Genomic DNA, 17,193 nt, shown 5'->3' with positions numbered 1-17,193 from the left:
GCGGGGGAGGGGTTTGAATGTCTTCAAACCGCCTACACTGTGTGCCACAATTTTACAGTGGCTGAGCAGACAGGATCGCACATGATGGGATTAGATGCAGTGGCTCAGCAGACCGTGTCACATAGTCGCACATCATACACTACCATAAATTACCTGCTCCTGCCTCCGCATGTTTTACCAAGTTCCTGTTGCCTACGCTGCTCCTCCTCCTCCTTACACCTTCACTTCATTGAAGCGATTGCCGGAAGCCGCGGGCAGAAGTAGTCATCTTACTGTCCAGCAGCGGCTTCCGTTCCACATGAAAATGGCGCCGGATTTCTCTATAGGAACGTGCTTCGTTGTGTTACTGGCGTGAACTATATTTAACTGGTATGTAATGGAATTCGTGCATAAATAAGCAATATAAAAAGTAATGAAAACGAGAAGAACAATTCTAATTTACAATTCTTTATTGCAGCGCTGGCAAAGTTTTCTTAAGCTGGTGAAGATCGTGCAGCATTTCCGTTGAAAATGGTACAGCTTTACAAGCTATTTTCCAATGTGATTTTCCAATATGCGGAATTACCCAAAATAAGTGAAGCAAAAAATAAAAAAGGAAATAAGGACCAAAATCAGAACGAGCAAAAATGTGCTTTTTTACCAACCTATTTACAAGATAAACTGAAAAGAAAAGAAGTGCCAATAAAAAAAAAAAAAAAAAAGTGTTCTGCCCCCAAACAATATTTATGCGCTCTGGCATAACCAACTGCTTTACCCTTTTCCTTTCTTTCTCAACATATTGTGTGGAACATGAAGCCAGCACACGTTCTCTGAATTTTAGGGAACTGTTGCGCTCCTGCCAGTATTCGAGTGGGAGACAGTGTATTTCTAAAAAAACAGTAGGTAATGCTGCCTTTAAATACCTTTATCTGAGCAAAAAGATACAAAAAATATTAAACTGCCTTTTACCTATTATTTCAAATTCCTCCTAACCACAAAAAGACAAAAAAACAAACAAGAAACAACTGCTGGAAATTGTAAACGAAACAAAAAAAAAAAGTTTTTTTTTTTTTTATCCTGAAGAGGTTTAGCTCTTTTGCACTTTTAACGTTTGCCACAACATGGCATGCGTCAACGTTTTTCATTGTATCTCCCCCATTGATGTTGCATCAGCTGCCGTTTGAAGTTCTTTACCTGCTCTGCTCCAGTGGACAACCTCTTGTCAATACCGCCAATTTTGCAAATTTTTAAAAACATTTGCAATCCATTAAAACAAATCTTTCTACAATAACTGAAGTGCTTGCTAAGTAAAGTAATCCATTCCACCCTTTCCTTGCAGTGTAAGGCCACTGTGAGGTCTTAACAGCAAATAGTGCTCACTCTGTGTGTATCGATTATGTCTAGGCTGGAAGCTTCTTCTGATCAGGCGGAAGTAGAAGTGGGTATTCCTGCCTCTCCTCATTACCAGCCCTGTTCCAGGATTCTCTCCTGAACATGCTGTGACGTACTGCTGATCTGACGCAATATCTGTAGGACTCCACTAGCCATGTTGTCAGATGTAGGGCCCAATGGAACAACACTGGATCAACGTCTCCTATTTAACATAACAAAATAAAAGAAACACAGTTCAGCAAAAATTGAAAAAAAAAAATAGCAAAACTGTATGGTCACTGGCATTTTACATATAAAAAGTATTTTTTGGTGAGTTTACATTAAATAATGTGTTTTAAAATAATTATGAATCAGATGTTGTAATCTCAATATTGTATTAATGTTTGTTTGTTTAAAAACTCTGCTACTTTAGATATTGTATGATTCTAATAAATTGTAAAGGTTAACTAAAAACTTTCAGAAGACTAATGACGTGTCACTACGACATGTCAGAATTTTTGACCGATAGCTAAAACGGAGCGGCAGAAGCGCTCGGGTGAGCACTGAGCCGCTTTGTTTCCGATCAGCTTGCCTCGGAAAGCTGAGCAGTTGGTGTACGGGCCCATAGACTTTCTATTTAGCCCGTACACCAACTGCTCGGCTTTCAGAGAAAAGCCAATCAGAAAATAAGTGGCACAGCGCTCATCCGAGCGCTTCTGCCACTTCATCTTAGGGAGCGTGGGGGGAAGGGGGGGGGTCTCAGTGCTCAGACTCCCACCAATCAAAACTTCTCACATGTCACTCTTGCTTTTTCATTGTATAGTAAAGAATATTGTACATTTTTCTATTACACGTGATGAGAACAGATGCACTGCTCGTTACAATTCCGTTAGAAGAGCTCTCTCGTAAAGAGCTAGGCACCGTGCGAATGAAAAATCTTAATAAGAAACTGTCTGAGATTTAAAAAGTTTCAGTATCCAGTCACTCTCCTTTTTAATCCCCTGCCTCTCCAGCGCTGATGCTCCAGTTGTACATCATTCAAGTGACCGCTGCAGCCAATCACGGGCCTCAGGAGTCATGTGCTTTACATGCAGGAATCACCTATGAGGCCAATGATAACCTGGAGTGGTCACTTGAATGATGGACTTGACGTCATCGCTACAGAACCGTCGAAGCACTGGAGATGAGGTGTTGGAGCAGCAGAGGCATTTAAAGGCTATGTACAATCCTGGCCAAGAGTTTTGAGACGGACACAATTTTTGGTTTTCACAGTTTGCTGCTTAGAGACTCTGTCACCACATTATAAGTGCCCTGTCTCCTATATAAGGAGATGGGCGCTGTAATGTAGGTGACAGTAATGCTTTTTATTTAAAAAAACAATCTTTTTTCACAGCGTTAGGAGCGATTTAAGTTTATGCTAATGAGCTTTCTTAATGCCCAAGTGGGCGTACTTTTCCTTTCGACCAAGTGGGCGTTGTACAGAGGAGTGCATGACGCTGACCAATCAGCATCATGCACTCCTCTCCATTCATTTACACTGCACTAGCGATATAGATATATCACTATGTGCAGCTACATACACAAGCCCTAACATTACTAGTGTCCTGATAATGAATACACATGACCTCCAGCCTGGACGTCATGTGTACTCAGAATCCTGACACTTCTGAATCTTTTTTTGTGAGATTCCGGCAAGTGAAACCAAATCTCGTTTAGCTCCGAGATCTCGCGAGATTTCGTATCCGTTGCTGGAATCTCACAAAAGAGAGTCAGAAGTGTCAGGATTCTGAGTACACATGACGTCCAGGCTGGATGGTCATGTGTATTCATTATCAGGACACTGTAGTAATGTTAGGGCTTGTGTATGTAGCTGCACATAGTGATATAACTATATCGCTAGTGCAGTGTAAATGAATGGAGAGGAGTGCATGATGCTGATTGGTCAGCGTCATGCACTCCTCTGTACAACGCCCACTTGGTCGAAAGTAAAAGTACACCCACTTGGGCATTAAGAAAGCTCATTAGCAGAAACTTAAATCGCTCCTAACTTTGTGAAAAAAGATTGTTTTTCTAAATAAAAAGCATTACTGTCACCTACATTACAGCGCCAATCTCCTTATATAGGAGATAGGGCACTTATAATGTGGTGACAGAGTCTCTAAGTGTTTTTAGACCTTTTAGTCAGATGTTTCTATGGTATACTGAAGTACAATTCTAAGCATTTCATAAAACATCGTTTATGCAAAGACTCAATATTTACAGTGTTGACCCCTTTAACACCTTCAGGACTGAGCCTGTTTTGGCCTTCAGGACGAAGCAGATTTTTCAAATCTGACATGTGTCCCTTTATGTGGTAATAACTCCGGAATGCTTTTGCCTATCCAAGTGATTCTAAGATTGTTTTCTCGTGACATATTGTACTTTATGTTAGGGAAAAAATTTGGTCGATAAATTCAATATTTATTTGTAAAAAAACACCAAGATTTGAAGAAAATTTGCAAAAATTAGCATTTTTCTAAATTTAAATGTATCTGCTTGTAAAACAGATAGTAATACCACACAAAATAGTCGCTAGTTAACATTTCCTATATGTCTACTTTAGTTTGGCGTCGTTTTTTGAACACTCTTATTTTTCTAGGACGTTACAAGACTTAGAACTTTAGCAGCGATTTCTCATATTTTCAAGAAAATTTCAAAAGGCGATTTTTACAAGGACCAGTTCAGTTCTGAAGTGGCTTTGAGGGCCTTATATTTTAGAAAGTCCCCATAATTCACCCCATTTTGAAAACTGCACCCCTCAAAGTATTCAAAACAGCATTCAGAAAGTGTTTTAACCCTTTAGGCGTTTCACAGGAATTAAAGCAAAGTTGAGGTGAAAGTTACAAATTTCATTTTTTTTTTTTACAAAATTCATTTGTAATAAAAAAAATTCTATACCACAGAAGGTTTTACCCGAGAAATGTAACTTTTTATTTATTGCCCAGATTCTGCAGTTTTTAGAAATATCCCACATGTGACCCTAGTGCGCTAATTTACTGAAATACAGGCCTCAGAAGCAGAGGAGCACCTAGTGGATTTTGGGGCCTCCTTTTTTTTAGCATATATTTTAGGTACCATGTCAGGTTTGAAAAGGTCTTGTGGGGCCAAAACAATAAAAACCCCCAAAAGTGACCTCATTTTGGAAACTACACCCCTCAGGGAATTTATCTAGGGGTATAGTTAGCATTTTGAAGACAGTTTTTTTGCTAAGTTTATTTGAATTAGTATGTGAAGATGAAAATCTACTTTTTTTTCTGAAAAAAACGTAGAAATGTTTAATTTTTTCAAGGAATAAAAGAGAAAAAACACACCAACATATGTAAAGCAATTTCTCCCGATTATAGCAATACCCCATATGTGGTAATAAACTGCTGTTTGGACCCACAGCAGGACTCAGAAGGAAAGGAGCACCATTTGGATTTTGAAATTCTGATTTTGCTGGAATAGTTTTCAGTGCCGTGTCGCGTTTGAAATGCACTGGAGGGAACAAAATAATGGAAACCCCCGGAAAGTGACCCCATTTTGGAAACTACACTCATCAAGGAATTTTTCTAGGGGTAAAGTTAGCATTTTGACCCCACAGTTGTTTTGCTGAATTCATTGGAATTATTCTGTAAAGGTAAAAATCTACTTTTTTTCTGAAAAAAAAGGTAGCCATTTTTTATTTTCTCAAGGAATAAAGGAGAAAAAGCACCCCAACATTTGTAAAACAATTTCTCCCGATTATGGAAAGATGCCATATGTGGTAATAAACTGCTGTTTGGACCCACAACAGGGCTTAGAAGGGAAGGAGCGCTATTTGTCTTTTGGAGCTCAAATTTAGCTGAAATGGTTTTTGGGTGCCATGTTGCATTTGCAAAGCCCCTGAGAGGCCAAAACAGTGGAAACCCCCCAAAAGTGGAAATAACACCACTTAAAGAATCTATCTAGGGATATAGTGGGCATTTAGACCCCACAAGTCTTTTGCAGGATTTATTAGAATTAGGCCGTGAAAATGAATATCGACATTTCTTCCACTAAAATGTTGAATTTTTTCAATTTCACAAAGGATAAAGGGGGTAAAAGCTGCCCAACATTTGTAAAGCAATTTCTCCCGAGTACGGCTATACCCCACGTGTGGTCATAAATGGTTTTTCATTAGAAAGTAATTAACCCTTTCTGGACTGATCCATTTTTTCTTTTCCTTTTTAGTTTTTTCCTCCCCGCGTTCCAAGAGCCACAACTTTTTTATTTTTCAGTCAATAGAGTGGTGTGAGGGCTTATTTATTGAGGGACGAGCGTTCGTTTTTATTGGTACCATTTTTTGGTACATACAACTTTTTGAGCACTTTTTATTACATTTTTAGGTAGAGCCAAGGTGACCAAAAAATAGTGATTTTGCAGTTTTAAATGCTTTATTTTTCACGTGAGACGCTCCATACATCAACCCCCACACTACGACATGATATGTCGTGGTGCGCGCAGGGGTTAATGTGCAGCGGATGGTGCAGAGTGAAAATTATAATTTTCCACTCATATGCCATTTTAGTGCACTACATGTTATGCCCAGTTTGTGCCACTGAAGACAAATACCTCATAAAATATTAACCTGGTTCTCCTGGGTATGGCGATGCCATATCTATGGATGTAAACTGGTGTTTAGGCACGCTGCAGGGCTCAGAAGGGAGGGAGCGGCATTTGGCTTTTGGGGCGCAGATGTAGCTTGGTAGTAGTTCTGTTTGGGGTTTTACTGGTATTTCAGTTTATAATGTGGGAGCATATGTTATCTGTTCGGGGTACATCATGGTATAATAAAAGGGTATAATAATGCAGTAAATAAATAATAATCCGCAGACATGTGGCCTTTGTCGCTCTGATAAATGGCGCCCGATCTTATCTGCTTTGGAACACTCTGCACATTTTGCATCGCCATATTCTTAGAGCCAGAACGGTTTTATTTTTTCTCCACCGGAGCTGTGTGAGGCTTTATTCTTTGCGGGACAATCTGTAGTTTTCATTGGTACCATTTTGGGGTACCAGAAATTTTTTTGATCACTTTTATTCCATTTTTTGGCAAGCAAGGTGACCAAAAACCATCAAGTTTTTTATTATTTTTTTTTAATGGCGTTCACCCTGGGCTATAAATTACCATTATATTTTATACTGCGGGTCAGTACGATTATGGCGATACCATATGTATATAATTTTTTTATGTTTTGCAGCGTTTGTGCAATAAAATCACTTATTTATAAAATAAATTATTTTTTGTGTCACTATATTCTGAGACCATAACTTTTTATTTTTCAGTCAAAAATGCGGTGTAAGGGCTTGTTTTTTGCGGGACGGGTTGTAGTTTGTATTGGTACCATTTTGGAGTACATGCTACTTTTTGATCACTTTTTATTGTATATTTTGGGAGGGTTGGTAACCAAAAAATTGTGATTCGGGCACTGTTTTTCGTTTATATTTTTCACGGTGTTCACTGTGCGGGAAAAATAATATTACAGTTTTATAGTTGGGGTCGTTACGAACGCAGTGATACCAAATATGTGTACTTTTTTTAACGCGTTAATTTTTTTCCTATAATAAAAGACTTTGGTTTATGTCACTTCTAACTTTTATTTTTACACTTTTTAAAAACATTTTTATTATCTTTTTTTACTTGTCCCACTAGGGGGCACTTAGACTTGCAGCTTTGATCGCTGCTGGAACACATTACACTACACACGTAGTGTAATGTGTTCTAACTGTCATTGTGACGTAACTGTCAGGCTGGGTTCACACGACCATTTTACGTCCGTAATGTACGGAACGTATTTCGGCCGGAAGACCCGGACCGAACGTGGTGCAGGGAGCCGGGCTCCTAGCATCATAGTGATGTACGACGCTAGGAGTCCCTGCCTCTGCGTGGAACTACTGTCCCGTACTGTAATCATGATTACAGTACGGGACAGTTGTCCTGCAGCGAGGCAGGGACTCCTAGCATCGTACATCACTATGATGCTAGGAGCCCGGCCCCCTGCAGTGTGTTCGGTCCGGGTCTTCCGTCCGAAATACGTTCCGTACATTACGGACGTAACATGGTCGTGTGAACCCAGCCTCACACTGACAGGAAGCATCGGAGGACTGGCCGGAGGCTGATCCTCCTAGGCTTCCGTACATGGCAACCCGGAGGTCATTGTCTGGCCTCTGGTTGCCGTGAGAAGGATCGCCAGGCCACGCAAATACATGTGGAGGGCTGCCGATCCGCTGTAAACCTCTTCAATGTGGTGATCGCAATCGACCACCGCATCGAAGGGGTTAATTGCCGATTTCAGTGGCGACAGGCCGCTGATCGGCAGCGGGGAGAGCAGGGCTGACACCCTGCACAGTTAACCGTAGCTGCAGTGTAGCGCCGCGCGGCGGTTAACTGTCAAAGCACTGACGTTAGTGCACGTCAAGGTGCGCAAAGTTACTGCACACATTGACGTGCATGAACGTCAAGGTGCGGGAAGGGGTTAAAAGCTGTAAAACTCTTTTGATGAAAGGCAATGATGACTGCACGTGTTTTCTTGGAGGTAACCATGGTTAACAGAAGGAGACCAGTCCCCTTTTAAAGCAACCAGTCTGCTCTTAGAATTCTAATCAGCATGACATAGTGATATCAGCTGCCTTGTCCTCGTTAACACTTTCTCCTGAGCTAACGAGAAGATCACTGAAATTATGTTAGGCTTCGTTCACATCTGCGTTGGAGTCCCGATCTGACGTTCCATCGGAGGTTTCCGTCAGAACGGGACCCTGAACAGACACAAACTGACAGGAACGGAAACCAGAGGTTTCCGTTTCCATCACCATTGATTTCAATGGTGACGGATCCGGTGCCCATGGTTTCAGTTTGTGTCTGCTGTGCACCGGACCAGTCGTTTTTCCGGAAGCAATAGCGTAGTTGACTCGCGGGAAAAAAACACCTCCCACTGAAATCAATCAGAAGCATTTTTGGCCGTTTTTTTGGCGCAGTTTCTGACGTGGTTTCCTCTTTAAAAACTGTGGCAAAAAACTTAGTGTGATCTAGCCCTTAAGGTGGTTTTACACGGCCCGATACTAGCTGGAAAAAACAAGCGCTAATACAACTCGTTGACCAGCGCTTAGTAGCTCCATTCACAAAGACCAACAATTGTTGATGTATGGGGATGAACAAATCACTAATACAATTGTTAGCCCCCATGCATTAGCATCATATCGGCAGCACATCTCCCGGTTTACACAAGATATGAGCCTGGACCACTGTTAATGCAACAGACGGGTTATGGCAGCTCAAAAGCCTTTTGTGCTATTGAGAAATTTCAGACTGGAAATAGTTAACACAAAGCTTAGGATAAGTGCCACTGACGTGAACTAGAAGTAGATGCAACTCTCTGAATACGACCCCTGCCATATAGGGAAATCTGCATAAGTCCAAACACATGGACCTCTGCGGACAGGGTCTTCTGACAAGTCTGAAGATACATTTTAGCTGAATTGTTAAAAAGAACCTTTCACCTCCCCATACATGTGCAGCATATAATGGGGAGGGCTGCATAAACCCTGGGGCACTTTACATTTTTTTCTACCTCTCACCATTATTTAGATATCGGTGCCATTATATTTGGCGCCCGATATTTTAAATAACCCCCTGAACAGTCAACGGGGCGTGTACTGGCAAGGGGGCGTGTTACTATGGCTGTGACACTGTCCAATCAGATATGGACAGTGCCACAGCATGAGAGAGTGTGCGATTGCAGTCTTTTCATCGGAACAGGCAAGGGGGCGTGTCAGTGCTACGGACAGAGCTGTGGAGAGGAGAGCGCGCTCTCATCTCCAGCTCTTGAGAGATCAGTCTTGTACTTTGTATGACAAACTGGCAAGGGGGTGTGTCACTGTCCGTAGCAGACACACGCCCCCATGCCAGTTTGGCAGACCAAGTACAAGACTGATATCTCACAAGAGCTGAGAGGGCGCTCTCCTCTCCACAGCTCTGTCCGTAGCAGTGACACGCCCCCTTGTCTGTTCGGATGAAAAGACTGCAATCGCACACTCTCTCATGCTGTGGCACTGTCCATATCTGATTGGACAGTGTCACAACCATAGTAACACGCCCCCTTGCCTGTTCAGGGGGTTAAATATCGGGCGCCAAATATGACGGTACCGATATCTAAATAACGGTGGGAGGTAGAAAATAGAAGTAAAGTGCCCCAAGGTTTATGCAGCCCTCCCCATTACATGCTGCACATGTATGGGCAGGTGAAAGGTTCTCTTTAATCTAAAGAGCAGGGAGAACAGGGACCTGTGCCTTTTCTACATCCAGTTAAAAGATCAATTTAATGAAAAAGCACAACTAACAATTTATGTAGCTAACTTTCAAAATATAGTCTCACCTGCCACCTGTCTTGAAGATGAGATCTGCATTTGGTGCCCCTTTAGGATGCTGGTACCGAGGTCGGCGATCCCGGTTTGTATTAGCTGGTGCTGGACGTTGCGCCAGAGACTGAAGCATTTCTGTAAATGAGCCGGGGGGGGGATAAAAGTTTCTGTAAACTTCTTTATATTTCACATATGAAAAAATAAGAACTTAGAGATTGAGATCAATGAAAATTGTTTTGATTTAGTTTTCTTATATCCAGGTGCATCTTTTAAAGCAAATCTTTGGATCTGCAGTTTGCAGCTCAGAGCAAGATTACTGCCCCCATAATCATGCAAATAAAATATAGAAAAATAAATATAGGTTAGAAAGTGATTGCATGTTTTACTAGATCTTCATTAAAAAGAAATTACATCCCGTCCTTTTAAACTGCATATTGATACTGCATTTAAAAAAAAAATCACCCTGCTCTGTTTTTAGACTGGTCTTCCTGCCAACAGAACTGGAGAAATGTGAAATTATTTGCTGCTTACCTGTCAGCAGGCTATAGGTTCATTTCAGTTAACAGATTAGGAAATTGCTTAAACCAGAGGTACTCTTTAAACTTGTTGACTTTATGTGAAAAACATTGGACATTTGATATTTTTTGATGCCAGAGAATCAATCATGTTATGTTCTAGGGAGCTAGAGTTCTGTTCATTTAATTTGATAAGACCATAGACATTGATACAAGACTTCTTCCTGACCTGTGCTTTGAGTCCCCTTTGGAAAACTAAACAGCTCTGAAAATAAGACATAGATACCCTTCCGGATTCCTCGGCTTGCTGATAAAATGCCCTTCACATATCTTTTCCAGTTCGAATAAAGAAGATTGCCAAGTTTAAAACATGGACAGATCTTGTTAAAAGAACTAATGCTCAGGGAAAGAACCCATACACATTGCCGTGGAAATCTCATAAATGTTAACAAAAAGCCAGAAAACAAAACATTTAATTCCAAAAGTTAGCCAGTTTTATTCTTCTTTTTTTTTTTTTTAAACCATGCTACAGGGCCATTAATAAGTGTTTATTGTTACACATAACTTGGGTAAAAGCTCAAGATCAAAGGACATTTTAGGCGGGGAAATGAGGAAGACAAAAATAAAAAATGGCATGGGACAAAACAATATAACACGTTAGTGACCGCCCCATAGTGTTTTTACGGCGGCCACTAATGGGCTTTATTCCGATGCATAGCCTTTTTACGGCGCTGCATCAGAATAAATAAATAGAGCAGGGAGCCGTTAACCTCTGGAAGTGGAGAGCAGGGAGATCAGTAACTCGTTTAACCATTCAGATGCGGCGCTCAATAGAGTGGTTTTGGAGGCAGGGATGGAGCTTCCTCTCTCACCCCACCGGCACCCTGCGTGTGATCGCACGGCGTCCATGTCTTCTATGGCAGCCAGGGGGAGTAACAAAGGCCCCCAGGTCTGTCCCAGTTAATACCTGCTAGGCCATGCCAGAAGCATGGCCTAGCAGATGCCTGTCCGTTTTACACGGACAGGCACGAATACACTGAAATACAGAAGTATTGCAGTGTATTAAAATAGCGATAGGACGATCGCACAGTGAAGCCCCCTACACACCACACAGCTCTGTAACAATTAGTCCTCTTCTCTCTCCATCACCCTGGATCGCGGTTAGCGGAGAGTGAAGAGGCTATATTCACATGATGTGAAAAAAAGGGCAGTTAGCGTATCAACTGTCATTTTTTTTCATGGCTGTTCTACATCAATGTGTCTCAAAACTTGAATCCATTTTCCGACCATATGACCGTTTTTCACCGCCATTTACCATCCGTTTTTCATGGACGTTTAATAAAATTCATCCATTTTTATTTTTTTGTTGTTTTTTTTTGTCCCAGCCACCTGAAAAACACCAGTGCCCATGTAGTGATGCAATACCACTGTAGATAGTGCCACATTGCCCACTGTAGATGGTGCCAGTGCCCACTGTAAATAGTGCCACAGTGCCCACATAGTGCAACAGTTCCCACTGTAGATGTGCACATATAGTGCCACACCGTGCCCATATAGATTTCGACAGTGTCCCCTGTAGGTAGTGCCCATATAATGCCACAGTGCCCATGTAGACAGAGCCACCCCCTGCAGATAGTACCACTCCCCCTCCCCCCCCGCCAATATGGCACATCCTTCCTGTAGATCGCACCACTGTAGCTCCCTGCCGGGGATTCCACTCCTAGAGGGAGCCCCTGATGTCTCTGTCCATATATGGACAATGTTGTCAGGGGCTAACTCTAAAAGCGGAGTCCCCTGCCTGAGGGTCGGCATTCTGTTACTGGAGAAGCCCCTGGCTTCACTATCCATATATGGACAGTGACATCAGGAGCTACTCCTTGAGCGGAATCCCCGTTCAAAATGTCAGCCAGGGATTCCACCCCTAGAGAGAGCCCCGACGTCACTGTCCATATATGGATAGTGACGCCAGGGGCTTGTCCAGTAGCGGAAACCCCAGTCAGAATGTTGGCCGGGGATTCTGCTCCTAGAGAGCGCCCTGTCATCACTGTCCATATATGGATAGTGACGCCAGGGGCTTCTCCAGTAGCGGAATCCCCGGTCAGAGTCTTGGCCGGGGATTCATAGAGAGCGACCCTGACGGTGGACAGTGACGTCAGGGGCTTTCTAAAAGCGAAATCCCCGGCACAGAGCGATCTGAAACGAGGAATTCTAAACTAGTGGGAGTTCAGGTGGGGCTACTGCCCCTTAGGTGGCCCTATCTACAGGGGGCTTTGCGAGGGTTGTGTGTGGCACTATCTACAGTGGGGGGTGTATTCCGGGGCTCTTAAAGCCCTGGCAGACAGAAGTGCAGCGCTGCTCGCATTGAAGCAGTACTGCACTCATTAAACCCTGTTACAGGCTGCCAACGTTTACATACGTGACAACTGCACGGGACATGGGCGGTTCTAACGCATATAGCCGTATGTCAGTTGTGAAGGGGCCAATAACCCTTTGCTTTTTCAGGGATGCTGAACCATAATTTTTTAGTGTACTACAGCAGCTATGCTATGGTACTACACAATGGTGATTAGGTCAGTCTCCAGAGCAAGAATGACTAGAGTATTTAATTGGTGGTGTACTGCATTCTGCATTCCCTGACTTCCCCATAAACATCCACCCTCGGAATCTGAAAGCAGCTGACCTCTCAACAGAACAAATAGATTTCAACATGCCCCGTTATCGGCTCCCTTGAAATTGGCTGTGGGGGAGGAACAGACAGGATGCCCTTATACACGACAGGTGTTCTACTATGACCAACTAGACAAAATTAATGACGCAATCTGTACCTTGATAATCCTCCTGCTCCTGACGTTCATTTATGTCTAGTGTTAGTTTCTTCATTCTCATTCTTTCTTCTTGCTCTGCCTGCTGCTGGTTCCAGTGATTTGCAGCTAATTGGGAAGACATGGGCACATTGAGAATCTTGAACTGTAGAAAAAAAAAAAGCAGAAGAAAATTACTGAACCACACTACATATTTGCAGACTAGTAAAAAAAAAAAAAATCACATTGCCTGCAATTGTGAGTTTGCATATGTGATGTATACGTGATGTAACGTGAACACAAATGCAGGCCATATAACCTCCTTTTGTCCTAGAAGGTAAGAACCAATTAAACTGACAGTAAGGGGATTTATTACTGTTCTCCTAACATCACTGTTCTTAGCAAGAAAGAAGAACGAATACAGGAGTGCGCAGACAAATCGGCTTACAAACTAAGTTCTGGACCAGAGAACACCAGAGTGGTGATTTTCCAGCTGTAATCCTTTTTATCGCCTATGCTTTCCGTTTTAGTAAATAATACTTGGTAGAAGAGATTATCCTTCATGTACAGAGTCTTTATTTGCCAGGACTGCAAGTACAGAGAAAGCAACAACAATTAGGTAACGCAATACTGTGAAAGTCTTATCCACCGCTGGATCAGGATTTCCGGAAATGAAAACCCGCTCTATGTTTTATTCTGATTTACGGAACAATATCAGTAGTTTTTCAATTGCAATTCCAGTTTACAAGTATTTTTTTTTACCAAAATGATGGCTTCCAGCTTAATTATTTCAATCACTTTGTTTAAATCCTAGCAGGTTCCAGCTCTTCCTTGAGGAAGGGACTGTGCGTTTTTATTCCTTCAAGCAGCCAATCGGGTGATCCCATGTCACTGGGAATCTACCTAGACTCCAAAACTTGCTTGGAATGGCTAAAATAACTTCTCAACTTCTGTATATTCCAAATAGTGGAGCTACTTGTCCAGGACCAAGATCTAGTTGATACATTTCCCGGGTCCATGCATTATGTTCAAGGACTCTAATGACATCTATTTGGCTCTCCCATTTTTTATTTGCTTTTTAATTATTATTCCTACCATCCCTATCTACTTTCCCCTCTCCTAATACATATATATTGAAAACATTAATGTCTATTTACAGGACATTGAGTTTTCTACCTTGTTATCTATCATTATCAATGATCTTGTGTTGACTATTGCGCTTGTCATACTGAAAAGCTTCAAAGTGGCACGGTCATAAGATGCCACAAGTCAGTTTGTAAAATTTCTGAATTGCCACATCTGCCCTGCTAAACTGTAAGGCCCCATGCACACGACCGTGGCCACGGGCAGCCGGCCGTTTTTCCGAGCCGTGCTCCCATTATAAAGTATAGTAGCACGGCCCGTAAGATAAAAAAATAGAACATGTTCTATCTTTTTCAACGGCACGGGCAACTTTCCCGTGAGAAAACGGGAAGGTACCCGTGGTCAACAGAAGTCTATGGGCCCGTTATTTCGGGTCGTAATTACAACCCGTAATAACGGGTGTTTTTACGGTCGGGTGCATGAGGCCTAAGTCCTATTATTGTGAAGTGGAAGCATCTAGGAATAAAAACAGCCCAGCCACGAAGCAATAGACCACACAAATTCACAGAGCTGGGTCGCAGAGTGCTGAAGTCTGTGGCGCCTAAAAATAGTCAATCCTCAGTTGCATCAATCACGACAGAGTTGCAAAGTGACATCAGCACTACAAGTGATGTAATATAAAACTTACACTTTTATTAAGTACACTAGGAACATAGTTACAGTAGGTTAGGGACAGTAAACACAGCCATCGGGGTCATATAGCAGCCCGGCACTAGTGGATACCAGGAGAACGCTACCTACTTGAATGTATGAAGCCTACTGGGTTTTTTTCGGCACTAACCTCCTGGCACGTGCCGCTTATTGGGATTTTGAAATTCCGTTTTCTGGATGTGTCTGCAGTCTTGAATTCATCCTGAACTACAGTTTCCAGAATGCAATATATTTACAGTCCTGGTGTTGTACCTGCCCATTACACCTAGTGGCTTACACTGGATCACTCATTTTCCTCCCACATCACCGATTTATTTTTTTTCTAGAAGTCGGTCCATTCACCTCTGTGTGATCAGCTTTACAGACCCGGAAAGTGACAAGTTTTTCACGTTCTACGCGATGGGTCATGCAACATGGGCAGCCTCAAGCACAGTTTCTCACAGCGAATGCATGGTTCATACAGTATGCGCATTTACTGCGAGAAAGAGAACTTGAGCCTGCCCATGAATAGTCAGTAGTGATAACACGTACATCTGGGAAGAGAGGGAAGGATGTACACCATGCGAGCAAGTCACCAGAAGAGGGGAGAAAGTGTCACGTAACTGCTATCATGCATGGCGTATCAATTCTATTATCGCCAAAAAGCTAAATTACATAATATCTTTTAGATCATTTTAAAGGAAAAAAAAAAAAAAAGAGTCCCGGAAAACCCCTCTATAGGGGTCGATTAGCTGTGGATTATCGCAAACCAGATTTAATTGCGGAACATCCACTGTGTATTACAGTAGCAGCAAAGTTATTGAGATTTGAACAAATCTCATCCACACGCTGTAAAAAAAAAAAAAAAATCATTAAAACTGTAGTTAAAAAGTTCATAAATTGACATGCAGTACGGTTTTTAAATCTGCAGCATGTCAATTTATGCTGCAGAATCGCTGCACTTTTGTTCTGGGTTTTCCCCATTGAATTTTTAATGGGGAAGGGGTGGGGTGAAACTCGCGACAAAACGGAAAACGTTGCGATTTTTGCAGTGGAACAGCTGTGATTGTGCTGCAAAAAAAAACAAAAACAATTTTTTTTGTTCACATTTAATAAAAACGTCTATAACTTGCACCCCCCCCCCCAGGGCGTTGCCATAGCGAGGCGTCCCTTTGTTTTCTCCAGGGATCCCCATCTCCTGGGATGACGTTTCATCCTATGTGACTGCTCCTGCCAATTACAGACTGCGGCGTCTTTACAGGAGGCCGGGCTGTGCAGAGAACAGAGGGACACCTCGCTATAGCACCGTCAGTGAGGTAAATATTGGCTTTTTTTTCCCAACTCTGTGGTGCAGATATTCAGCCGGAATCCCCACTGCAGAAAACAATTTGGTGTGTTTCTTTCGGAGGGAGTCCCCTGTGGGTTTTAGGTTGGATACATTGCATAATTAGTATCCGCCCTGTGTGCGCATACCCTTAAACACAACATATAAAACTATACCCATGCTTTGAAAAAGCTACACATGTAGATATACATTTAGAGTTTTTAAACTTCCATCCTGAACACTTACCTGCTGTTTGTTGCCTCTTCTTGTCAGCATTACAAATGGCATTGTGTCTCCACACTCCGTCTCTCCTTCCCCACTTCCCAATGTCTGTCCTTTCTTCAACTGACTTTTAAGATGTAGGGGAATTGCAACGTCTAGTTGATGCACTTTCACAGACTCTCCACTACGCTGCTAAAATTATGCAGAGAAATTAAAAACTATATTCAACAAGAAGCTGGAAGATAAATGAACTGGAAATCATTAAATGAAATGCAACTCCTTGAGCGGCCAATTAACAATTTATTCCTCTATTCTTTAGTTCTGGCGCCATGTGGTCTCCCAGCTTTCACAAATCCCTATATGACAAATCTGCCAAGTCAAGCAGTGGTATAGGAGTGGAAGAAGAGCTACACCATATGGGAAAGAAACAGAGAAGTATAACCATGTTAACAGTTCTGTCTGTAAACTAAAAACAGTCAATGTACGTTATATCTCTATTTACTGTGTAACTGAATGTTATCTGTTGGTAGGAAGCCATTTGGGGTTTGGGAATGGCTGAGTTCAGTGTTTCTCAATGTGATTAGTGATAGTAAATGTGTGCCGCTCCCCCCAACAATTAATTTATTTCACATATTTCTAGTTCTAAGAACCACATTATAAGTGCCCTATCTCCTACATAATGTGATTGGCGCTGTAATGTAGATAACAGTGGTTTTTATTTTGAAAAACTATCATTTTTTAGCAAGTTATGAGCAATTTTAGATTTATGCTAATTAGTTTCTTAATGACCAACTGGGCGTTGTACAGAGGA

At 42.0% G+C, this 17,193-nt stretch overlaps 1 protein-coding gene across 5 annotated transcripts in view; it reads right to left on the bottom strand.

Annotated features, from left to right (window-relative positions):
* Positions 1 to 431: 431 nt before the first annotated feature.
* Positions 432 to 17,193, bottom strand: part of UPF2 (UPF2 regulator of nonsense mediated mRNA decay) — a 79,104-nt gene continuing 62,342 nt past the window's right edge. For 4 of the 5 annotated variants that reach the window (XM_075857415.1, XM_075857417.1, XM_075857418.1 and 1 more), the window contains exons 19-22: positions 16,407 to 16,574; positions 13,088 to 13,229; positions 9,762 to 9,882; positions 432 to 1,573 (exon numbers count right to left, since the gene is read on the bottom strand). In XM_075857415.1, coding sequence (XP_075713530.1) covers positions 1,564 to 1,573; positions 9,762 to 9,882; positions 13,088 to 13,229; positions 16,407 to 16,574 — 441 coding nt within the window. In that variant the 3' untranslated portion in view covers positions 432 to 1,563. Of the gene's footprint in view, positions 1,574 to 9,757; positions 9,883 to 13,087; positions 13,230 to 16,406; positions 16,575 to 17,193 lie in introns of those variants that run through there. The other variant, XM_075857416.1, reaches the window with a different exon arrangement.

The sequence above is a fragment of the Rhinoderma darwinii genome, chromosome 3 (genome assembly GCF_050947455.1).
Source record: "Rhinoderma darwinii isolate aRhiDar2 chromosome 3, aRhiDar2.hap1, whole genome shotgun sequence".
Lineage (NCBI taxonomy): Eukaryota > Metazoa > Chordata > Amphibia > Anura > Rhinodermatidae > Rhinoderma > Rhinoderma darwinii.
Note: the sequence above shows the minus strand (reverse complement) of the source record. Positions and strands in the feature narration are given on the sequence as shown.